General features: G+C 42.2%; 1 protein-coding gene across 1 annotated transcript in view; it reads left to right on the top strand.

Annotated features, from left to right (window-relative positions):
* The window catches only part of LOC147435509 (Gut esterase (DUF1350)), a 99235-nt gene extending 82975 nt beyond the window's left edge, over positions 1-16260 (top strand). The window contains exons 3-10 of the mRNA XM_086488570.1: positions 4670-4794; positions 4874-4985; positions 5077-5140; positions 5342-5397; positions 13602-13709; positions 13828-13977; positions 14245-14415; positions 15754-16260. Of these exons, the coding sequence (XP_086344696.1) occupies positions 4670-4794; positions 4874-4985; positions 5077-5140; positions 5342-5397; positions 13602-13709; positions 13828-13977; positions 14245-14415; positions 15754-15987 (1020 nt within the window). The 3' untranslated portion in view covers positions 15988-16260. The remainder of the gene's footprint in view (positions 1-4669; positions 4795-4873; positions 4986-5076; positions 5141-5341; positions 5398-13601; positions 13710-13827; positions 13978-14244; positions 14416-15753) is intronic.
* The last annotated feature ends 9889 nt before the right edge of the window (positions 16261-26149 follow it).

Raw genomic sequence — 26149 nt, 5'->3', positions numbered from 1 at the left:
CTTTTCATATGGAGTAAGCTTAGGTTTAGCAATTGTGTTAGTCTTACCCTTAGGTTCATTGGAAGAATTCTTTTCTGAGAGAATGTTGGAAGATTGGTTAGAAGAGTTACCATTCTTACCATTCTTACCGTTCTGAGGGTTCTGAGAAGTGTGTGAGGTACTTGTGGAAGTCTTGTTCTCCTTAGGTTGCGCTTCGTGCTGCCGCTTCCTCCTTTCTTTGTTCTTTTCTTTCTTTTCATTCGTCGCGTTCGCGTTTCAAAGCAATACGAGTCTCTTCTTGTTTGGCCATTGCGATTTGCTTCTTGTTGTGCGGCAATTCTTTTGTTTCTTTCGTTCGCGGTCCTTAGCTTCCTGTTGTTATGCTTTTCTTGCTAGTTGTGCCAACGCAACTCGATTCGTTTCTTGTTGTTGTGCCATCATGTCCAACATCGACTTGACCATCTCCTCCATAGAAGTTGGTACAACTTGTGGCGTAGATAGTGAAGGGGGAGGACCCGGGGCAGTCACTTATCAAAAGACCCCTATATCACGTGCGTTCAAGAGGTAATTAATAATACCCCAATATACATACTATACTTACACTGTGAGCCTATTTAAAAAACCCCCACCCCCCTTTGTATGTATACATTTTTATACATTTTGGTCTTTTAATAATCCTCTCCGGTTAACTCACGTGATATCATACACATTCTAAAAAGTGACCGCCCCAGGGGGGAGGGTTGGAAAAATCTCTTGGTAGGGAGAACTCTTCGTCGCCTCTCTCAAGCTCACCACCTGTATACGAAGTATCCATTCTACTTCGGGTGATGACCATGCACTAGGGTCTTTGGTTCTTAGGTTCTTGGGTTCTTAAGGGTCTTGAGGCTCTTGAGGTTCTTGAGGTTTTCTTTCGCTTGCAAACCGCGTTTGAGAAGGATCTTCTCTTCACACGAGTTCTACTCCTTTCCGTGGGCGCACCCCTTGGCGGCCTTGCGCTCACACCAAGGTTGCTTTTTCCCACCTCACGTCGATTGGCCGGTTGCTAAGTGCACGGTCCTCTCTCAATGAGTGAAAAGAGACACAAGGGGAGGCTGGACAAGCCCTTCTTTCCTGGGATTCTTGTCACTCTTCAAAAACACGATTAGGAATCGACACGCCCAAGCGAACTTGGGTTCGTGCGACCGCAACAAGCAAAAAAAAAAAATCTTGTGGTTCTTTCCTTGAGTGATACAGAACACTGCCAAAGCTCTGATACCAATGTTAGGTGCAGCGGAATGAATGTTTGCGCTTTGCTCAAGGTTCCTTTTGTTCTTATGGAAGGTAGAGCCTTCCGTTCTTAATGAGAGAATGCTATGATCACAAAGAAAGTGAATGGAGCGTGCAAGTGTATGAGATTGAGAGATAGAGAGAGCGGAGAGATACGACACCAGACACGTTGTAAAACCCTCCTCCAAAGACCCCACTCTCGTCGGCGAGAGTGGTCTACTTATGATTGCACAAACTGGTACAACTGAATGCAAGTGATTGATGCAAGTTTAGGCTATGTCGACGATGACGACGATGTCAACCTAAGGCTTGAAATCTGCAATCTTTCTACTGCTGTCCAAAAACGCTATGGGCTGAAATCTGCGACTAGTCCAAAAACGCTGATTTGGGGGCTGTTTTCGGTGGGTCTTTGACGCTGAAAATCTGCAGGTTTAGGGCTGAAAAATGAGGTTCTTAAGGGCTGAAAACTGATAGTCTTTCCGGGCTGAATCTGCTACCTTCTTAGGGCTGAATCTGCAAGTAATTCACTGCTGAAAAACGTTGCAGGCTAAGGTTGCTACTGCTGAAAACGCTAGGGTGTAGTTCTGTCAAAAACGCTAGGTCAAGTTGAGCTTCTTCAAAAATGCTTGGTGTTGTGGGATGCTGCAGGAGGATCTGATGCAAAAACGCCAAGGCTTAGGCTTGCTGGCGATGGTGCAGATGCTGAAAACGCTAGGCAATGGCTGATGAAGAAAACGCTAGCATGGGGGGGATCTGCTGCTTGGAGGGAAGGGCCACCAAGGGGTCTTGCTGAGAAGTTGCCTGCTGAGCTTGGCTCCTGTTGCCTCTTCTGCCAAATAGTCCTAGCTCTAGTTTGCTTATATACAAACTTAGCAAAATTGCCCTACCTACTTTCCAACAAAAGTCACTTAAAAATAATAAGTGAAAAATGTCAAAAATAGGGAAAATAGACTAAATGCACTGGAAAATTCCCCTGACTGATTCTGATGGGAAAACTTATGATCATGTTGTGTGCAACCAGAGGATATGCATCTACACTAAGTGACTCGGCATGCACGGTCTACGAACAGACTCACAAAAGTGCCAGATTACTTCTAAATCACTGACTGAACCCTGATCATGCTATAGCTTGTCCACGGACACATAGGGTTGGATGTGTCACGTGACAGAAAACCAAGGTTATGGTGTTTAACACCACACCACAGTGGGTCAGGAGGTCAGCACCCACATTTACATATGGCCAGGAGATGGTAGAGTATACAGATGCATACACCTATCTTGGGGTAGTCTTAGTGGACTGTGTTTTCATTGAGGAGAGCAGCAGACACTAGACTGACAAGAGCTTATGCAGCCTTGGGAGGATTGGAGAGGATGTGTTCGCAAGTTCAATTTCAAGAACCTCAAACAAAGCTCTGGCTTTTTGACACTCTAGTGGCTTCAGCTATGCTTTATCGAGTTCAGATTTGGGGAACCTCAGTGGACCACCATGGCAAATCTGGTTGCATTGATGGATGGAGATGCATGGAGAGGCCTTTAGTCTCTATGATCTCTCGGATGATTTGGGCTAAGGCCTCAGTGCCACATGAGATTATTCGAGCCGAGCTAGCTGCCCCCCCTCTTGTGGTCGAGGCACTAGCTAGATCAGTATCCTTCATGCATAGTTTATGGGACCTCCACAGAGACAGATTTGCTCGGCTAGCCCTTGAGTCATCCGGACAGCTAGCGCTACAGGGGGATACAACATGCTGGTATGGGCAGATGACATCATGGTTTCAGTATGGATAGATTGCCTCCGTTCCAATACTCCTTGGATACACCCTCCCTGTCTCTCACACGGACAGAGATCACTAGACTCATACGTGAAGTCTGATTCAGCTAGATCAGGAGCACATGGATACAGCCGACACAGGAGTTGGGCACGAAGATGGCTTTCTATAGAGAGCATCTTCTCCAACTAACAGAGGATGGTTATGTGATGAGAGTGGCCTATATGGACACTCATTTATCCCATGGGATACAATGTGCTATTGGTCAGATGCGCACATCATCGCATCAGTTAGAGATTAGACAAGCAGATTTAAGAGAGTACCAACAGAGGCCTAGATTTACCAGTTGTGTCATATAGAGCTAGAGATAGAGTTACATCACATTTGTCATTGTCCGGTCTACTATGAGATACAAGGCCGCTTTCATTATCTATTCAAAGAGGCCTTTGGATCTTGGCTAGAGTCATGAGATATCAGGATCAGAGATGCCTCGGGTATTTTTGCTAGAGCTGCACAGACACAAGGAGAGTCTCTTGAGGAGATCAGACAATGGGAGTCATGGCTAGATATCAGGATCAGAGGTGCCTCGGGTTGCTAGAGCTGCGTAGACATAGGGAGAGTCTCTTGAGGAGACAGGCAGTGGGAGACATTCTCAGAGGGAGATCACTAACTTCTTTAGAGTAGGGACTCGGAAGCTAGATGCAAGCTTCACAACAGACTTCAGAGCCCACCTATACGAACGGTATATTAGTTGACAAATCCATTGTGCTCGGGAGAGCTAGATGCCCACGTCTACGAGGGCGACCACGACATCGACGGAGGCTAAATTAGAGGATCGAGACTATTCTAGCACGACATGGGAGACGTCCAGTACGTCTACGTCTATTTACAGAGGTGGACATTGATGATGCTATTCAGCGACCGATGCAATACTTTCTTGGACAATGCCCGATGCCAGGCATCCTCGTGCATTGATGATGATGATGATGATGATTTTAGTTTTTCACTTTACTTCATTTTTATTTTGTACCCATGGATAGTGATACGTATCAGATCACATTCAAGAGGTTTACTTCATTGACTGTATCTATTCATTTTTGGCATGATCCCAGATCTAGGCAACTCTCTTGTTTGTGTGCGATGAGGAAAGTTATCCATGGCTGCTCTATGCAGTAGTGATGCTAGTTGTATAGTGATCATGCATATCCGCCAAGTCATGTGCGAAACGTATATGGTGGTAAGGGGTGTCGATGTGGTGGGGGTTGAGATCACCAGTGAGCTTCTGAAAAAATTTTGAGGATACTTTCGAATCTTGTACTCCGCTGAATGTTCTTTACAAGGCCAAACTGGCTTATTTAAGCGTTTCCTGTGTGAATGTAAGACAGGAGCATAAAACCCACAGAACTGTACATGATCATCTGAGTAGTGCTCGTGTGTTGTGAAATTCTTTTCATTGGGCTCACTTGAAACTTTCAAGAAGGCCAAAATCATGAAAAACTTCTGAATTACTTAGTCACACAAGGCTTTGATGGCATCGTGTACACTTTTGATTTTTTAGAATTGCACATGTATTCCCCCCCTTTTTTTAAAAAAAATTGAAATAGTTGCTTGAAGGGGAAAAATGAATAATTTTGACCTCTGCAGAACATGCGGTGCAGGGTGCGTGGGTGATAAAACCAAGAACGGGCACTCCCTGCGCTGTTGTGCACTTCACAGGTGGTGTATTTGTTGGTGCTGCTCCCCAGCTCACTTACAGGTTGTTTTTGGAAAGGCTTGCGGAGAGGTGTGCATGTTTACAAACTTCCTTACTTTCTATTACAATAAAGTAAACATTTGTAGTCACCATTGATGATGTTTTACAGGGGCTACTTAGTAATTGCGACTCCATTTGCTAGTGGGTTTGACCATCTTCGAATTGCTGATGAAGTGCAATTCAAGTTTGACCGTTGTATGAGGGTGATCGGGGATGATGCTGTAGGCTCTCAGCTTGCTCATTCTGTTTGTAGCTTATGCCAGAAATGTTTCTTTTACCATATTGATCTTACATAATATGTCTGGTTAACAGACTGAAAATCTTCCCGTCTTTGGAGTAGGGCATTCTATGGGCGCCCTCATGCAGCTACTAATAGGTCAGGCATGGAAAAGAGTCACTTTTTTGGTTGGCAAACATTTATTCAACATGTTAAACTGTTTTGTAGTAGCTGAGGCCTTTAGTTGGGTAAATGAAGTGCCTTAAGCAAGCGTGCCTTCCAAACTTGTGGATATTATGGTTTTTGAAAAGAAATTCACGGTCTCTGGTTGTTTATGCTTTTTTATAATTTCGTTGTCAGGAGCAAGGTATGCCGTGCAGCGGGCAGGCAACGTGCTTATATCCTTTAACAATAAGGTATATAATTGTGCGAATTTGTGGATTTTGTTGCTACCATTGCAAGATTCTTTTTGGTGAATGCTCAAAACCTGAATGCTGCTTTACTCATAAATGCAACAGATAATGTATGTAGTATTTACACTGGGTTGCATGACAGTACGAGATGGGTACCTTATATCAGAAAGAGAAGAAAGATTTTTGGATGAAGTTACTACCTCTGGTTATGATTTGATACAAAGATCCATAGCCATTGGCAGATTGTAACATATGGACGAAGGATGGGTGGGTTTAAGGGAAAGCCGTTTGTGAACCTGGTGGTCTTCACATGGACCACATTACAGAGCAGCACTTTATGGATAGAACACACCGATCGGTTGAAAGCCCTATGACTAAATGACACCCGCCCCACTTACTCCAGCAGGGACTCCTGGTACAATTAGGTGTCGTGATTGGAACAATCTTGAACCATTCATATGTTGTCAGATGTGAACAAAATGTGCACTAGATCTGAAGTATCTACATGCAAATTTGATGTGAACTCTAGGTATACTCGATGTAAACTAGGAATGCAAAGGGCTTAGAATCTTTTGTGGAAACAACAATGCCAAAAGAGGATTTGAACTTGTGACCAGGATACAAGTGAGATGTTCTAACCACTCCATCGAATTTTGAATCGTCGGCTTCTTAACTGAATGTAAATTAACTTGTATACGTAGTTTTAGCTCGCATTTAGTTCAATCAGAGTTCACATTGAGTTCACACTAAAATTGAACTATGTCCAGTTCTCCTGATGGCGATGCCTCTTGCTAACCATAGATCTCTCTTTTAGTGAGGAGCTGAAGTAGGTGCTCTTTTAATTATTGATTAATCCAAGATCTGGTGTAAAGAGTACTCTACATCACAAGATGCCTCGCAAGATTTAAGATTGTCGCATTGAGATGTCCCCCCTTTAGGCTACAGTTTTGTGTAGAGGCCGCAACACAGACCTGGCATTCAAGAGTGCAGTTTTTTACACATTCAAGGAGGATTAGTCTCTTCCAAACTCATCCACACAGTCAAATGGTGTGGTCTGGCGGTATGGGACGCCAGCTTGCAGGCTTGGCTTGCATGCTACTAGATTACAGGGATTAGTCTCTTGGCAACATTGTCCACTCACTCAAATGATGTTGGCTGGTGATATGGGATGCCAGCTCTTGCAATGCAGGCTTGGCTCTTGTGCTACTAGCTTTGAAGCTCCGGGGTGAGCCGATATTGGTTCTGCAGTTGGGAGGTGAGCTTGATGTCTGTTCTTATGCGTGTTTAATGTTCTTGTATGGCTTGTGTCGTGTCGTCTGCAGGATGGATCTTGGTGGGTGCTGACATTGGTATCTGTTGTTTTCGCATGCAATGATGACCTGCAAAAACCACTAAGAGGCCTTGGAACTGGGATGTAAGAGTGGAGAGGGATGGTTGTCACGAGGCTGTGGCAACTACTAACCTTAGTTGTTGGTTTTCCCTTGATTTTTATTTAATTTTTGGGACCCTCTTTTTGAAGTCACAAATGGCGGGACATTGTATGGCCAATGTGAACGACCGACGACCGACGGCCGAGAGTTTCACCTGCAACAGTAAAGGCAAGGTCTCCACGAGTTGGTTAGGCCAATCGGCACTGAAATCCGAGCAGTAAAAGGATGTCTAGGCTCAGTTCAAAGTCATTTAGGCCCCACTTGACACTTTATAAGTTGGTGGGTACTAGGAATTTAACTCAATAGGGCATTCAGGACACTTGGCAGCACGTGAGCAACCTGCAGGCCACCTCATGTGGGAATTGGGCGCCCCATATCGGTTTGGGTTTATCTAGGCTGCCTCCTTTTTCATTGTGAACTCTAGTGTGTGAGTAGTGGGTGCAGGTGATCCTCTCTCATTGTGAACTCCAGTGTGTGTGAGTAGTGGGTGCAGGTGATCACGGCTTTAATGAAAAGCTTGCCTTCTCCCCTGTCCTATGTAGCACAATGATTCCGCTCTCGTGCACCTCTCTCCCCCTTTGAATAAAGAAACGTAATGCCCAGCTCAAGGGCTTTCCATCTGAATGTACAGTTGTGTGGGTTCATGCGCGATTGCCGAGGCAAGAGCCTCTTGCACAGGTACTGGATTAGCTAATTGCTAATCCCTCGTTGGTACAGGTGAACTCGGAGAGATTTCACGCAAGAAAGCTCGTCCGATTCGAAGGGCAAGTAGCCCTACAGGTGCGGGAGCTCGAGAGCTTGCTACGGATGTGACCGACAGGCGAAACGGAGCCCGAAACAGTAAATTACAGCCACTCTAGAGAGTATTGGCCCCAATCGAGCGGCCTTGTCGGTATTTCTTTTATATTGATCAAGAGAATTTACAACTACGAGCTCACAAAATCCCAAAATTGTGTTTGCAACTGGGGCATAGCCTCTCTTTTATAGGCACTTGACCGCCAAAAGGAAACATAAAAATCCATTCTAAAATATTGCTCCAAAAGCATCTGCTTCATAATCTTAGATTTAAAAGTCAACGACATTGGAGATCATGGATACAAGAGGTCTCTCCATGGATCTCCATCCCATCATATGTGCGCCCTGATCTACTATAATGATCCAGGCTAGGCCCCCATATCTGCACTCCATAAAGCATGGTGGAAGTGACCAATGTGTCAAATAGCCACACCTTAGTGTGTGGCTCCTAAAATTGTGTAACAAACTGCTTACGTGTCAAAGCCTAAAGAATGGAGCCAACTTACAGATGTGACCGAGAGGCCTAAACCCTAAGAAGAACAAGTAACAGAAGAAGTCCTACCAACTTATGGGGACCCCGTTCGATGGGACCCGAAGTGACATAAAGGATTCAAATAAAGCAGGACCCACACACACACACACACACACACAAACTGATGACGTGGCAAATTTTTTGAAAATTGCGTTGTCATGATGACGTGGCAAGCTGTACGGAATTCCGAGTTTTGTGTTGGCTGATGACGTGGCAGGTTGTACGGATTTCCGTGATTTATGTTGGCAGCTTTTGACATTGCTTTATGGACCAGAAGCTTTTGAGTTTTGAAGGCTTTTCACTGTAAGTGCTTTTAGGCCAAGGGCCTTAAATATGAGGTTAGGGCTCATTCTTTGGCATGCTTCCTGGAGAAGGTGTAGAGCCTGGAGTACCGGCTTGTACTGTGTTGATGCAATTTAAAGAAATACCGAAAGGGGCTCCAAGGTTTGGGGCCAATACTCTCTGGGGTGGAATTCTGCTACTCCATGTCGCGTGTCGTCTCTCTCTCTCTCTCTCTTTCAGTTCAATTGTTATTTGAAGTGCTAAAAGTTGTTCAGTCTGCTCTTTTCTATTGACACGTAGTGCCCATCTTGTGACAGTGGTATCAAAGCATCAGGCGTGTGCTTTTTTGAAAGCATACCGGTCCTACAAAAGAGCAGACAGAGCTATTGGAATTTTTATTTGAGGTATCTTCGCCCTCCAACCCGGACTTATTAGTCACTCCCACCCTTACTTCATCACGCGCGCATCGGGCGTGCTCCCGTCTTCACCGCTCATGTCTTACAGGGCATAAGCCAATTAAGATCACTTGCAAGAGAAGGATCCAGATTTGTTTCAAGTCACAATTTTTCTCAGAAGCAGTGCCATGCAGATGTTGATATCTACAGCTACCAAGCAGCATACTCCAAGTACTTGGCAAGCTTTCAAGAAAAAAATTTGCCCGAAGCTATATGGTTTCTGACATCTTGCTTCAAAGTACAACTTCTGGCAGAGTGGGGTATCCTGAAATGCTTGCCATGGAAACCCTAGCAGATTATAACTTGGAATTTCTCGACATCTCTCAGTAGATGTCTCTTCAGGAGCAGATGACCTTGGAGGTCCAGTGCGATTGCTATCTTGGGACTACCATCGCCATCAAAGAAACATTGTTTGTCCAAGAGCTGATGGACCATGATGTGCTCGGCAACGACCTTATGGAATGAATCTAACCCTAATTTTTTTATGCAGGTTCCAGGATGGAAAGTCAATTGACTTTTCGAGCTCGACTGATGTCGAGATTGCTTTTTAAGTTTGAAATCTGTTTGAGAACTTGTTTGGTGATCCTGTTTGGAATTTGTTTAAAATGAATGGTATCTGTTTTGAACGTGTCTTGGTGCGATTTGAATTGTTTGACTCTGGTTTTAATACTGGTTTCAATGATTGGTGATTTTACTCCCGGGCGGAGAAGTGAGAAATACTGTTTTGGTATTGTTTGAACCTCGGAACGACGCAGGCCGATGTCTAGGAAGCGTTTCGTTGTATGCTAGAAAACCTCCTAACGACGTAAGCCGATGCCTGGGGAGCGTTTGGTTGTATGCTTGAACCTCCAAGCGACGCAGACTGCGGTCTGGGGAGCGTTTGGTTGTACAGTCCTCTGAGCTCATGGCCCGGACCTGTTTAGGTTATTTGCGGGGGGAGTGACGAGGTAGTCGTTGAGTAGCTTCATACCGCAGACCGGTTGTCTCGGGGGAGTGCTCAGCGGCGTTGTTTGTTGTGTCTTGTAACATGCATATGTAAGCATTTGTGTTGCATTGTGGTGTGCCAATTACTGAATATTCCTAATTGGATGAAATTGCCTGGGTTTAGGGCATCAAGACACCAATGGAAGATCAATACGGTCTGGGTGTGATGGCTAATTTTACTACGCCGGAATATCAAGAGTTCCGATCTAGACGAAAGGAGAAGCTAACTCCTTGATCAAAAGAGCAGAAAGGAGAAGCTAACTCCTTGATCAAAAGAGCAGAAAGGAGAAGCTTAACTCCTTGATCAAAACAACCGAAAGGAGAAGCTAACTCCTTGATCAAAAGAGCAGAAAGGAGAAGCTAACTCCTTAATAAAAAGAGCAAATTGATTGTCCCTCGGAATGTCCCTCGGAATGACCCTCGAAATTTTTTTAGCTAACTTGAGTTGTTTTGCAGATATGTTGTAATCGCGAACGATTACTCTCTTTCAAGAAGGGAGATGTAGCAAATTGCTGACGTGTCAAAGCCTAAAGAATGGAGCCAACTTACAGATGTGGCCGAGAGGCCTAAACCCTAAGAAGAACAAGTAACAGAAGAAGTCCTACCAACTTATGGGGACCCCGTCCGATGGGGCCCCAAGTGACATAAAGGATTCAAATAAAGCAGGACCCGCACACACACACAAACTGATGACGTGGCAGATTTTTTGAAAATTGCATTGTCATGATGACATGGCAAGCTGTACGGAATTCCGCGTTTTGCGCTGGCTAATGACGTGGCAGGTTGTACAAATTTCCGTGATTTACGTTGGTAGCTTTTGGCATTGCTTTATGGACCAGAAGCTTGTGAGTTTTGAAGGCTTTTCACTATAAGTGCTTTTCAAGCCAAGGGCCTTTAAATATGAGGTTAGGGCTCATTCTTTGGCATGCTTACCGGAGAAGGTGTAGAGTCTGGAGTACTGGCTTGTACTATGTTGATGCAATATAAAGAAATACCGAAAGGGGTGCCAAGGTTTGGGGCCAATACTCTCTGGGGTGGAATTCCGCCACTCCGTGTCGCGTGTCGTCTCTCTCTCTCTTTCAGTTCAGTTGTTATTTGAAGTGCTAAAAGTTGTTCAATCTTCTCTTTTCTATTGGCACGTGGTGCCCGTCTTGTGACAAATTGCGCATGTGAACATATCCTCTCTAGTCGTCCTAATGCTGCATATTTCCTCATCAATCTCACCTCTATAGCACCTGTCATAGAGAAAGTAGGTCCACTAAATACAACACCAAGATATATATATAAGAGTTTACATGCTCCTGTGGGACTACCAAGTCATGTAGTCATTGTATCAACCTGGCTCTTGGGACTATGTCAAAGGCTTTGCAGAAATCCTCAAAGCTACAATAAATCCTTCTCCCATGTGCTCTACCCTCCTCAATGACAACTCTTAAGCGTGAAGATATGATCAAGTGTAGAGAATCCCCTCTTGAATCCAGCCTGGCGTGAAGCTCGTACGCCCTCTCTCTCTGCCCATCTTCTCAACTTATGATCAAGTATAGATGCATATAGCTTGTCCAATGAGTGGACAATCATGGTTGTGTGATAGTTAGTTGGCAGGGTTCGATCTCCATATATAAATCATGGCAGTATGACTTAGTTGGCAGGGTTGGATCTCCATACTTGAGAGTGGTACCATCGTAGATGTACTCCAAGTCTCAGGAAACCCCTCACACATGATGGCCCTGTTGAACATGAAGGCCAAAATACCATCAATATGATCCCTAGCATGTATGAAATGCTTTGCCACTATACTATCATGATCCTGTGCCCTCCTTGTGTGCAGTTTGTCAATGGCTTGCCTCACCATCTTTGCTGTGAAGAAGGTACAAGTGGGAGGACACGCTCCGACGGGTCTAGCAATGGTAACTGCTCTGCTATTGTGTAGAGAGAGGATGCATATTGTGTCCATGAGGGTGCCCGCTATATGTGGGTCAAAGTTAGAGCGGAGGAGGGCAGAGCTCTCTACGTAACCATATGTTACTTCCCTCCTAGCACATCTCTTATGCTTCACCCAAGGGGTAGTCACCATACATGATACTAGATGAGGATATTTGGGAGGTCTCAAGGGATGGAGATGTCATCCTACTTGGAGATTTCAATGCCAGGTCAGCATGTCATCAAGTATCTTTCTTTGACACTTCCGAGGAGAGAGCTAGACTCCAAAGAGATGGGGCTCTCCAGGACCTCAGAGGAGGCTGAGGAATTTACAGAGTATAGGAGATATCTGATTGAGATGGGCACAACACATGGAGAGACGAACTCAAACAGAGAAGATATGCACAAATGGACAAGAACCCAAATAGATTTTATTGCTAGAAAGTAGGTACAAGAAAGATGTAGTAGAGGCTGCTTGAAATCCAATACAAGAACATAAACAGACACTCCTCAACGTGTGCTCAATCATCATAGCGACACACACTTGAGTTTCATCTATTGTCTTCTTCTCGATATGTGCTCAGTCTTCATGTAGCACATACTCAAGCACTCTTAATGTATTTTTACCCGAGGTTTAGTCAAGTAGCAGCAACCATCTTCTTGCACTTCCCTTCCTCTAGTGGACACGAACACGTAGGCAGAAACACAAAAACCTGTACTGCATAACACCGATCACAAAATCTTTTCCACAAGATTCTCCCAAAGCGAGCCAAAGCCCTCTTTTTTTCCGGCTTCAAACACTCCAAGCTTCTCCTCCATTATATCCGCTAAGGATCTTCTGCTTCTTCCCTCAAGCTCCTCATCATATGCAACAGCATATAAGACGCGTGAAGAAAACCCTCAAGCGCAAGCTTCTCCTTCTCCTCCTTCAATCACCCTTACAACACACTAGCATGACCATTAAACAAGAGAAAGAGAAATGAAATGAAATGAAATGTTACATTAAACGTCTTCAAAAGGCCAATGACCTATGAAACCAAACTGATACGATCCTTGTGGATCTAATCCAATGTTTGGGTACAAAAATAAAATGAAGTAAAGTGAAAGACTAAAGACTAAAACTAAAAGACGAAAATCATCATCATCATTGTCAATGCCCAAGGATGCCCAGCATTAGGCGGCGTCTGCGAAAGTATTGCATCGGTCGCAAAAGAGCTCCGTCAATGTCCGCCTTTGTAAATAGTCATACTGGGCGTCCCCCATATCGTGTTAGAATAGTCCTGATCCTCTGGTGAAGCCTCTATCGATGTCGTGGTCACCCTCGTAGACGTGGGCGCCTAGCTCTCCCGAGCTCAATGGCTCTATCCACTAATATACCTTTGGTATAAGTGGGCTCCGAAGTTTGTTGTGAGGCATGATCATCTGGCTGTTACCATAGAACTGTCTCTTCTAGCTTTTTTCAGTTTTGAATAATTTTGCTTTTTTTGAAGTTCTACTGAGTTTTGGTGGCTCTCTAGCATTCAATGACAACAAGATTGCGTGTCTCCTCAATTTGACACTTCTTTGTGTCCATTTGAATAAAGTTTTGTAACTACTCAAATTAAAGGGATGGAGAAAAGAGGCTAGGCTAAGTGATGGTTGATTATTAGAGTATCAGGCAAGATTAGCAAGGAAAAAGCATGTTTTGACTTCCCTTCTTACTTTCAGAGCCATCCTCAAGGTTACTTTCGCCTACAAAAATATGAATAATGACAAGATAAACTGCAAGACACACAGAAAACTTGAGAGTGTTTTTGTTCAATTATGCAGGAAGCAAGTAGAGCTATACCACTCTTTTCTCCAGTAATTGTGCCCATGGCACAAAATATTGGTCCACTAATCAGCCAACTGATGTCATCACCAACAGTGCGATATGGTGTAAGTTCGCTCAGTCTTGTGCCAGATTTCAGTGCGTTTTGCTTGATGGTTGGCTAGGTCAGTTGTGAGGCTTTAGATTAGATGCTTCATGTTGAAACTTGGTCAATGTTTTCTGCAGGCTGAGATGGCATTAAAGAACTTGGAGAGTTTAAGCCCTCCTTTTCTGAAGCAAGTATTGCCTTTGGTGGAGCAACTTCCACCATTATACATGGATCTTGCCAATGGAAAAGATGGCTTTATACCTCATCCTGATGAGACTCGTCAATTGGTCAGCTCTTCCTCTCTTGTAGCAACACGTGTCTTCATGATTATTTGATTGCACTCCTCGATTGAATAAACTACATGTGTAATTTCATGTACTTTGCATGTCATAGTATACTGTTTTTGTTGTTACACTGGTAGCACTTATAAAAGCAGTGTTTCATTTCAAAATTTTGCCCGATAAATTGTCCTCATTAATCAGAAAAAACTGATGTCAACTACGGTAGCTTTGAGTTTAGCGCACATAACAATATGGTGGCTGTGCCTCTTGCAGATAAAGTCATATTATGGTGTTAAAAAGAACCTTCTCATCAAATTCAAGGCGGATGTCATAGATGAAACACCAGTTTTAGCACAAACACTAAGTTCCGAATCAGCAATTAGCTCTTCCCTCGATATGTCGATCCGAACACTGCCAGGAGATCATGCAAGGCCTTTACAGCAGGTAACAGCACTGAGAATCTCTGTTATGTTAATCAAACTGAGGCTGTATTAATTATTAACTGCAGCCATGATTGCTCTACTTGTATTGTACATAAAAACTAGGATAGCAGTACATCGCCTTATCAAGGAAGTTTGTTTAAATATGTAATCTTGATGGTAATTAGTCATGTATGTCATATTAACTAGCACGTGCCAACCATTATTTGCTCTGTTCTTGGTTTTTCTTAAAGGATGGAAAAAATACTGCCACACACTTGAGAGCTCAACATGTCAATGGTGGCCAACTCTTGAAGCTTGGCCTTAAAAGTATCACATTCACAAAGAATGTGGCAGATTTCGGCCAAGGATCTCTGTTCTTTTATTTTTTCTTTTTTTTTTCTGAAGAGAACAGGCATTTGTATTAAAAAAAAGGAAAGGTTACAACTGTGCCTCACTGGAAGGGAGAGAGGCATCCCATCTCTGTTTTTATTGAAAGGAGAGGTGCAGGATTTATTAGAGCACCACATTCTGCTACCAATTGACCACCAATAGTTGCTACGTTAGAGAATCGTTGACCTAATTCCTTGGCTCGTACTCCAAACCTTGTCGACCCATATACCAGCAGATAACTTTTGAAGAGTAGGTTATAAAAATGCAAACTGACAAGATTGGAGCTCATTTGTAAAAATTTAAATGAGTAATCAAAAAGTGATTCGTTAGTGCTAATGGGGCCTACGTGGTTTGCGTATCCTGATCTTTGAGGGGATGAAATTTTAGCAGCCTAGCTGAGAACATGCCAAGGTTGACATGTCCTAGCATCCAGTGCTAGTACTATCCGGTGTTGGTATGGTACGGAAAGGACTGAGCCAAAGCTTGTACGACACTTACGATGAAAGAAAGAGAGTCTAGAAAAGAGCTTAGGATGCCAAACTTGAATTTGCAGCACATGAGACTTGTGAACTTTGGCCCCACGCCCTTAAGCCTTGGGGTTGGCCCATGGCCGACGTGAAACCAATGGCCTAAACGACCCAAATTTGCCCAAAACAACAGTCAGTCAGGACACCTAATGTACTAGTTCGGACATTCAGACAGGACTGGACGGATTGGACGCGGGGGTCTGTCTGTCAAACATGAACAACCCAGGAGCATGCACCACCCGTTTCCATCTCACTTTGATTATTGTTTGCTTTCTTAGTGTTACCTGTTTTTTTGTGTTAAAACAGCCAGACATGTTTCTTGTGATCGGTGTTCTTGGTTCTTGTATGCAGTTTTTTGCAGGATTTGGAAAGCGTGATAAAGTGAATTTACAGTAGAGGATTCATCAGCTGTGAAGGATTTTAATATGTCGTTTTTTCGACAGGTGCTACCTGTTGTGCCACCGGCCATGGCGGATGCTGTTTCTAGAGGAAGTGAGATCTTGGCCAACCTAGCAGCAGGGACCCCTTGGGCTTCTGTGGCTAGAGATGTAGGCCAATCTTTGAATACAGACTTGACAGCACAAGGTGTACGACAACAGATCACAGAGGACATAGAGGAGCTTGTTGATGAGGTGGCTGCATGGATTCAAGCATCCATGACTTCAAGAAGAAATTAACAATTGCAATCGAAAATGTCTATTGCTTCTTGTACATTAGGCTATCTAAATCAATCAAGCTTCCATCCAACCGAATGGTTGGCTCAGGAAGCATGCCTTATTCTTTCTAGATGCTTAAGAATTACCCTAATACATAGGCATTGCACCCCAATTCTTATGTACATATAGTGCCTTCAAATTTGATTGTAAATGTAATCTATTAAAAAAATTGGGATAGCACATGAGCCTGACTTAATGAAGTAGTATGCTCCTTTTCTGTGAGTGTTCTTGCAATGTCATTCTTACCTTTCCTACCCATATTCAAGAATAATTTTCTTGCAAACTATAAAAGTGAGTTTTTTCTTTGAGGTATAATTGAAATTTGTAAGATGCTGACAGGTATGGAACTTGGGTCTTATGCCAACGGGGTTGTAATCTAGTGGAAAAGGTGAGAGTTGATGAAGAGTCAACTGCTAAATGCTCGTATACACATCGATGCACCCAGCCGGATGATTGGTGCATGTGCCTCATGCACATGCAGGATATGTAGCATGCTACCCATATGGGTGTTGTGCGAGATGTTATCAGAAGGTTGAGCCACTACGTGCTTTCTTGACAACATTTTCACACCAATGCCCATCCACCTAGTGTTTCATTTGGAAGAATTCCCTTGGTACTTCTTAAGGTTGCATCTCCTTTTGGCACTCTTTAAAGCCACCTTGTAACATTAGCCCTTCCACTCCTTATTTTTTCTCTTTGGAACAGTCAATTCTAAACAGAGAAAAGCATTTAAGTAGATCAAAATCCATTTTCATGATAGTGGATTTTTTTGTCAAGGCAAACTTTGAACTTTGATCATGATCGCAATTTGTGCAACATGTTGGGCTTATGTGACTTTTGTGTCTATTGTTGCGATCAATGATTCAAAGCTTTCTAATGCTAGTGGTGTCGTAGTTTGTTGACAACCTAGTTGTTCGCCTTTCAATATTGAACATGTTGGGTATGTGGCCTTTGGTCTATACGACAACATATTGGTGTTTATCATCTCTATTCCAGTCAGCAATCTAGTCAGGAGATGACCATGTGAGAGCTTGTGGGCTTAATTGAGTTGCACTAGAAGCCAAAAGAGTGTCTTTTGGAGGTTACATTGAGAAGTTGATCTTTGCCTTTTGGGAAGATGTCTCTTGGCTCTTGAGAGGTGCATCTAGCCATTGTACTATCATTTGCACTAGCCACGCTACTTTTATATAAATAGCCACATCTTAGTATACATTCTATTAGTATTCTTAATTCATTTCATAATCAAGTTATTTTTATGGGTTTTACATAGTGTTTTGTGCAATTCCTATCTCTATTCTCTCATTATGAATGATACTCTGATTATGTCTCCCTAATTCTAATAAATAAGATTAAAGCTCAATACCTTCTCAATCACATTAAATCTATTAAATTTCTCTACTCTCTAATTGATTCATTGATTAAGTTGTGGGAAAATTCATGATAAAAGTCCATTAAGCCGTTGCCTTCTATAGGTGGATTTAGAATTTCGATTGTATCACAATTAAGTTGAGCATTAAGCAATTCCTCCAATGGTGTAGTGATCAAGATCTTTCTCTTTATTTTGTAATCAATCGTCGTTCAATTTCACATTATTTAAGTGTGCATGGTCTTAAATTTTGGCATATGTGCTCCTCAAATCGATTTCATCCAATTACACTACTCCTTCCCTTGTTTATGTGTGGAGATTGCTCTTCAGGAGCTCTTTGGCAAGCCTTCAAACTCTATAAACCGATCCCAAGGGCCCCTAATCTCTCAAGGGGGGGGGGGGGGGGGGGGGGGGGGGGGGGGGGGTGTTTGGGTGCATCGTTTGCATAACGGAGCATAACATAATATTTTTGGGCTCTATCCACAAGCAAAATGGCATGACCACTTAGCTAGGGAAGTTGAATCCAAAGTGGGCTCGGTTTAATATTCCAATTTTAGCAAGGGGAATATGAGTGGGCGCAATGCAGAAGGAATTCAAACCGATTTATCGTGTTGGGTAAGTCTGCAAGCTATGATTCACACGTCATCTCTTTTTGCTTGCGTTGGATATCACGCTCCTCAATCCAACTCTGGTCACTTTTCGCTTCCAACTGAGTGTTGTTCCATGCATGAATCCTTTAGCCTTGAAGCTGCAAAGGTCTCTAAGGCCCCAAGCCCTCCCAGGGCCGTTTTCCACAGGCATGCCAATTCCCACAAGTATCCAAGCCTACACAAGGGCCTGAGACATTGTTCCCATGGTAGCAAGTCCTCAAAATGACTTTAACCTATCAAGGTGTTGCTCCCAACATCGAGCAAAGGCAACCAAAAGAGTTCAAAAACTTTAAGTTTTCAACTTTGCAAGAAAATTCACAGGAGTTTCAAAGCTTCGAAGTACTCCATATCCAAAGGTTTTGACTTTGAGGAAAATTCAATAAGCTTCAAAGGCTTCTTTAAGAATTCAAGGCAAAAGGAGAATTCTCTCTCACACACACATTCTTTCTTTTTCCCTAAAATTTAAATGGCTAAAAGCTTTTGCACTCAAGGGAAACCACTTGCAATGTATATGTTGTTTCTCATTCATAGGAATGATATCTTTATTGTGCTTTGGTAAAGAAGAAACACTGACCTTGGCACATCATTAAGTGTTAGGACCCCTCTATTTTACATTATAGAAGACAAAGTAGTTGAGAAGTTCAATGGGAAGGGTTTCCACATGTGGTAAATGAAGCTACAGGGATACCCAATGAGGAAACAGTTTTAGGATGTTGTCAACACAGGAAACATCCACTTATGAAGGCACCTTCACTAGAGCTTAAATTGCACAGGCACATGCAAAAGATGAAGAAGCTCTAGGTATAATTATCACTTCTTGGGATTATAATTGTGTGCAATTCATGGATGATTACACCACGGCACTCAAGCATGGACAATCTTAAAAGAAAAATTTGGTGCTAAGCCAAAGAAAAGTAAAATAAGTTTAAAGAAAAATCTTTACAAGTTAACTATGCTTTAAAGGGAGGACATCCCTCACCTAGTAAATAGGTTAATGAGCATAATCACGTGATTCACTTACATTGAGTGTCACATCCCAAAAAAGACAAAGTAGATGTGCTTTTGAGTGCTCTACCTGACATACATGACAACAAAATCCAGTTTTTTAGCAAAGGATCCCACACATTCACTGCAACAAGTTATACGGGCGATTCTAGAAGAAGAAAAGAAGCAAACAAAGAAGTCTACATCAAATGGATGAGCATTTATGTCAAATGACAATAAGAAGGGTTACGAGTGTGGCAACCCTGAACACTTTTCCAAGGACAGCTACAAGAATAAATATTATAGCAATTGTGGCATCAAAGGTCATCCACCATCAAAGTGTCACAGTAGTAACAGCAGCAATAAGGACAAAGGTAGAGTCAATGTAGCTAAAGACAAGGATGAAGACAAAGACAAAGAAGAGGAGAATTATCTCCATGTTTGTACCACACTTGACCCTTACAATGATTGCAATGACGTGTTGTAGAGGATATGGATGGTCTTCATCGTGCTCATTAAATAGCATGTGTAGCATTGGTCTGTGTGACTACCAATCTGTGTGACTTCCATTAGCTTATGTGGCGGAGCTTGTAGTGAGCTTCTATGCAATTTTTTCAGCAGTCCAAAGTCCAAGGGGCGGGTTGGCCTATGCCACAACATATTCGTGTGTACCATCTCCAATTTAGTTTGCATCTAGTCACCAGGTAACCATGTGATGGCATGTGGGTTTAGATGAGCTACAAAAGAGCCAAAGGAGTATGCTTTGGAGGTTATATTTGGAAATTGACCTTTGCTCTTTAGGGAGATGCCTCTTGGCCCTTGAGAGGTGCACCTAACCATCTATACTACAACTTGCACCATCCATGTTTCTGAAGGTGCTAAAGAAAGGTAAGAATACAAAAGCGAAGCGTCTCAATACTCAAATATAAGAATACTCAAAGATGACCATAGTTTAACGGAGGCATAATGTCATCAAAATATATTTTAATTAATCAAAAATATTATTTTTCGATTGAAAAATCATGATCTTGAATTCAAGAAAATGATGTGATTTGGATGGAAGGCTAAGCCCTAAAATATGGTTGTATCTCTAGGCGAAAGAGAAAAACTGCTTTAAAAAAAGGCACTAATTGAGCCATCAAGGTAGAAAAATTTGGCAACCCCAAGTTCAAAACATGGAACATTTAAAAGCCACTGGAAGCATTCTAAAGATTTTGACATGCTGTTATGGATTTTGTTTAAAACCTAAAAGTGATGTCAAAAATGCCATGCGTAAGTCTTTATTTCTTGATTACTATTGTTGGTTAGTTTATTCTTTACCATTGTTAACCCACTCCATGAATGAGTAATTTGGGCCAAAAATCAACAGCCATTTTCAAATTTTAATTTGAAGTTACTTATGGTTTAGGTTGAGTTATTCATATGGTTCCTTGGTGTAAACACAAAAGGTCGTTTCTTTATTAATTTTTTGGAAAGGAAGAAAAATTGAGCATACCCATCAAATTGTATGTCCTTATTGGTACTGTATAGCCTCAGTATTATGAATATGCTTTTGACTAAATTAAATCCTCGTTCCCTACCATCGTATGTTTTGTTATGGTTCAAGAGGCATAATTAAAGTAGCATTTATGATGAGAGATTAGAGATAGCAATTGTACAATACATAAAGTGTAAAACCATTAGAAATAACTTGATTATGAAATGAACTAGCAACACTAATAGAATATGTACAAGATGTGGCTACTTATATAGAAGTTATACATATCAATTGAAAAACAAAAAAAAAATCATTCAACCTTTTTACACATCGATGTGTGGCACCATAAGATGTCGTCGTCTATTCTTTTATTTGGGTTTTGAGAGATGCTTTGCTTTTGGATCCACTTTTAGGAGTAGCACCTTACTTTAGTACATTTATGGCTTTGAATGGGGTGGAGGCAACCTCACAAAATGGTAGCCCCTTATTCTCTATGTTGTAATGAATAAGGTAAGTGCGTATGAAGTGGGTGGCTGACGCGAGGTAAGGCACACTGCCTTTACCCCAACAAAAACCCACTTAAAGGCGAGTGTGTCGATAAGTGGATCCACTATAGAACTTAGTAGAATATACAAGATGGGGAGAATCTGCTCTCAATCTATGCCCACTGGCTGTCTCAAAATACATGCATGCCGTCACACAGGCTCTAGTAGTGTGCAAAAGCATGTATCTCTGAGAGAGTGTGCATGCATATTTTGTAGGTGTCTCGTAATTAACATAGCTCCATGATGCATCATGCTTGTGTCACTCACATCACACAACTAACAATGCCAACTGCAACAACTCCCATTGTAGCCCACGACACTAACATCGGGCACTGAATAAGGGGTGATGAGGGGATTGATGACCAAGGTTGGTTGGCAGAACCTCGAGGCAAAGTAAACCCGAGTAACACAAAAATTGAGGCAGTATGGAGGCTCCTCCATCCCCTTGCAACGTGGTTTTTGAACCGATCACCTCACAAGGCAAGTTTCATGTCATCCGAGCAAACCACCTCACCCACGCGTATATTGTGTACCCCACACATATCTATAATGTTATATGTGAGCCAGCATGCATTTCCCAGGTTTTTGGATGTAGGATCGAGGTAGATCATTGAGACTAGCATTCATGGTGTTAATACATGCAAATGACAATGTTAATTACACAATAGAGTATGCAATGGAGATACAGTAAAGTGTAAACAAAACTAGATTGATTGATTCAACTAAAAGTGTGTACAAAGGGCTCATTATATAGAGTTGGATAAGGCATCTCCTATGGCATCATTGATGACATCATACAAGGCTTCCAAATCAGCCCATACAAGTTGCAAAGTCGTGGGTGACCTTTCAAGCCGCTTTAGAGGTCCATTAACGAACTCTAGGTGAATCCACACCCTCTAGTAATGAACCCCATGGGTACCCACATCCTTGAGTACCTTTTCCACATGCTACCACATGGTTATGCGCCACATATGCATCCCATTAGGATAGAGGAGATACACGACAACATAGGACAAATCTCACACCTTACAGTCCTCCCCTTAAGGTTTGGACTATGTCAATAGAAAATAGCTACGCCAATCCAATCCAGAGGACCATCTCCAATCCAGGATACCACTGATGATAAACACTCCAATCCAGGAGCACAACTCTAATCCAAGAGTCCAACACACAGCTCTAGTCCAAGAGTCTGCAAAATTTTCATTGCCACAGCTTCATTGTTTTGTCCTCCTCCACTCCTACTTCTTCGTCTTTTGACTCTTCTACCCACACCATCTTGATGCTATTGCTACCATGGTTGTTGTCGTTGCCTGCTCATGAGATTTATTGAATGGAAATGCAAAGCTCAGCAACACTAATGAAAAAGAAAAAATTGATGCTAATTCTCCTCCCCTTGAAGGTAGATCTCTCCTTTGCTCTCCGATTGTGCCTTGGAGCGGTCTTAGCACTTGGTTTTAATGCCAAGGCCAGTGTCTATACTTCTTACAAGCACAAAATTATCATGAATGATGAATGTGTAAACATACATTGCTTTTGTTGTGATTGTATGCAAAGTTATACCTTTAGATTACAAAGATTAGAGAAAATTTGACGCTTTAGGAAATTGATGCCTTGTAGAATCGCCCAAGAAGACTCCTTTGAATTCTTTATTGGATGCTTCCTTGATACCACAAAGAATCTTTGGCGAAGCCTTTGATTACTTGGTGTGAATGCCCTTTCTCTAGAAGCTTGAGCGATTGTGAAGATCTTCTTTTGAATTCCTTAAGGTCTTTGAAATCTTTGTTGAAGTTCTTTCTCTGTTTTTCTGCAGAGCAAGCAAGAAACAATCCCTTATAAAGGGCTTGTGGCTCCTTTGCAACTCTCTATAGGTGGGACATGGGAATGCCACCTTAGAAGGGGGCTTTGGAATGGTTCAAAGAGCCACGCAGGACTAAGGGCTTTTGAGAGTCGGTGCGGGCAAAGCCCCGGGTAGCGGGTTGGGGCGAGGTAAAGGTGCCAGGCAGCACACCAAGCCAAAAAACGTTTGCCCCAGAAGGCGCATGTGCGCACGTGGGAAACGGCCCAACGAACTCAAAATCTGGCTTGAAGAGTAATTCACTGCCGGTAGTGACGTTTGCCCACGTCCTCCTTTACCAAAATTAGGTTAGGACAATTTGAGCCCAAGACCCACGTGCCAAGGCACTAAGATGGGTATTCTAACCACCTAACCGCCCGGCCCATGTTGTGGGAGAGCTCCAAAAAAATGGAAATTGAACCCTGGTCTGCAGGAAGTCACACACAAATACACACACCTATTTTTAAAAATAAAATTAAGTGGGATTGGTGTGTTGGATTAAGGGGCTTAGGGGCTCGTCGGAGAGAGCTCGGATAGAACTACCTCCACACACAGATAATGCAAGTGAGAGGTTTATGGGGATGAAGCAATTGAAGGGCTAACAATGCACAAAATTGACACTAATTGTTGCAACCTAAATGCAAATGCGAGTGCTCAATTGGAGAGCTTATTAGAGGGGAATTTAATCAATTGTTTGGAAACCAAAGAAGGGAATTGCTTCCAATCAATTTAGGATAGAGGTGATGCTCTAATGCATGTGCTAATTGCAAGCTATGGAAAAACTAACGCTCCCTAATCAAACATGCCTAATCCATGGAGAGTAGTGCTTGGGTCTACCAAGCACGTGCCCACACATGGGTAGGTTAGAACTTGATTAGTAAGTAGTCCAATTAGCTAAGAGAGAATGCTAATCTCTCCAAATCTCTAATACCACTTGTAGGATCAAGGTGGATCGTTGAGACTAGCATTCATGGTGTTAATACATGTCAATGACAATGTTGATTACACAATAGAGTATGCAATGGAGATAGAGTAGAGTGTAGGCAAAACTAGATTGATTGATTCAACTAAAAGTGTGTACAAAGTGCTCATTATATAGAGCTGGCTAAGGCATCTCATCTGGCACCACTGATGACATCATACAAGGCTTCTAAATCAGCCCATACAAGTTGCAAACTCGTGGGTGACGTTTCAGGACACTTTAGAGGTCCATTTACTAACTCGAGGTGAGTCCACACCCTCTAGTAATGACCCCCATTGGGTACCCACACCCTTGAGTACCTTTTCCACATGCTACCACATGGTTTTGTGCCACATATCATCCCAGTAGGATAGAGGAGATACACACCAACATAGGACAAAGCTCACACCTTACATTCGGGTCTGGGTTTAGTTTTAACACAACATCTGCGACTATATTTGCCTCGGTTTCTACGTGTAGACTTCTCAACCATGGATCCCCTCACCCCCTTCTTTTATTGCCCATTGTTACTTAGTGTTGAGGCATTATATGTGCTATTTTGGGTTTCGACACTAGAAGGTCGTACATGACACTCACGAAGGCCGATGATAACTGCATGATATCAGTCAACTAGTACCTGGTATATGTATGAATGCTCATTGTAATGTCTGCTAATCTATCTATGATAGGCACTTCAATGTTAAGTGCATCAACTCCAAGATCCACATGGTCTGGCATAATCATATGATCCTCTAGCATGAGCATATAAAAAGACTTCATATCATTCATCTCCATAGTAGAAGGCATACATGTCCTAAGAGGATCAATCTGGTGTGTCTTGCTAGAGAAGGATCACTCTAACTCTGCATTTACAGACATGTTGTGTATATCATTCTAGAGATCCCCAAAAGAGATTTGTCTTATCTCTCGTTGACACGTCGAGCAACATGTATATCCTTCCAACATTGAGCTTGTTAAAGAGAGGGTAACGATTGGATTGCATATGGTTGAGTGACACATGTGGGAGTGATAATTAGACGCTTTTTGGTACCTTCCTTGATGGGTTAATGTTTTTCTTATATCTCATCCTCTTTAGCTTGTGTGGAGGTTAGGAATTTACCGTAGTTAGTCATTAGGTCATACTACTCCTCTTGGACTAACATTTGAGAGTGTGAGAGGTTCGTACAATATGCTACACTATTGTGTTCACTGGCACCATGAAGGACGTAGTAACCTTTGGCTAGGCAAAGAAAACAAGATGAGAATCCTACACACCTCTTATATTTGTGCATTTATTAGCTTAGAATGCTCGATGGGCTTGAAAGAGCAATATGAACTTGCTACATTGCTGACAATGAGTGTTTTATTGAAAGAAGTAGACACTAGGAGTGATTTGTGTAGTGTTAAGTTAGAGTTATCAAATACATGAGTTTTGGATTGAAGCATGCATACACATACACTCCACTTTATCATTAAATGTGATAAAGAAACATCACTCTCAAACATACGCACACCCACTTTGAAAGTGGATACTCACTCTTGCTTAGGAACATGTTAGGCTCAAGAAGGCTAGATTAGAATAGCATTAGGTACAATGACAATAATATTCAATTAAGAGTAAAATTAGTCTTTTCAAGCTATTTGGCTTGTATTTTTCACACTTGCTTGCTCTTATGCATAATTATATGCATTTTTTTGACATTATGTGTATTGATGTTTCTGTGTTTTATGTGCTTGGCAAATAGTGTTGATTTTCCCAAAAGCTCTTGAGGTGACATTTGTTGTGAGAGACCAAAACTTTTCAAACTTCCATGACCCACCTTTGTTAGTATGTTATTAGAAAGGACGACCTAATGCTAGTACAAATAGGAGAAGGTAATCTAACATGAACATTAAATGATGGCAAAGCAATGAGTAGACTAGAACCAAGACCTAACCTTTCTTATCATTCATTGTATGAGATAATTAGAGGCCCACAAGTTGATGTCTCAATAAGTGATCACAAGCAAATAACTGCAAAAAGAAAACCAAAAGAGTGCCAAGTATTTTCATTAGTGGACATCCATTTCCAACGAAACCGCAAATACACCTCATATAGACAATCATAAAAGGATCAAAAAAATTCATCTAAGAGAGGTTAGTAGATTCTTTAATGGATCATTGTATCCATATGAACTAATACCCCAATACAAAAAAAAATACTCTTCACAAAAGGAGTAAGAGATTAATAACCAATAATCAAAGGATTTGGTCTTATCATGGAGTAAGAACTTTAGTATGGTTCCAAACCTGGAAATCAAGTATAT

This window comes from Adiantum capillus-veneris, chromosome 18 (genome assembly GCF_014529385.1).
Source record: "Adiantum capillus-veneris isolate H3 chromosome 18, ASM1452938v2, whole genome shotgun sequence".
In the NCBI taxonomy this organism is placed as follows: domain Eukaryota; kingdom Viridiplantae; phylum Streptophyta; class Polypodiopsida; order Polypodiales; family Pteridaceae; genus Adiantum; species Adiantum capillus-veneris.
This window is presented reverse-complemented; position numbering and strand designations above follow the sequence as displayed.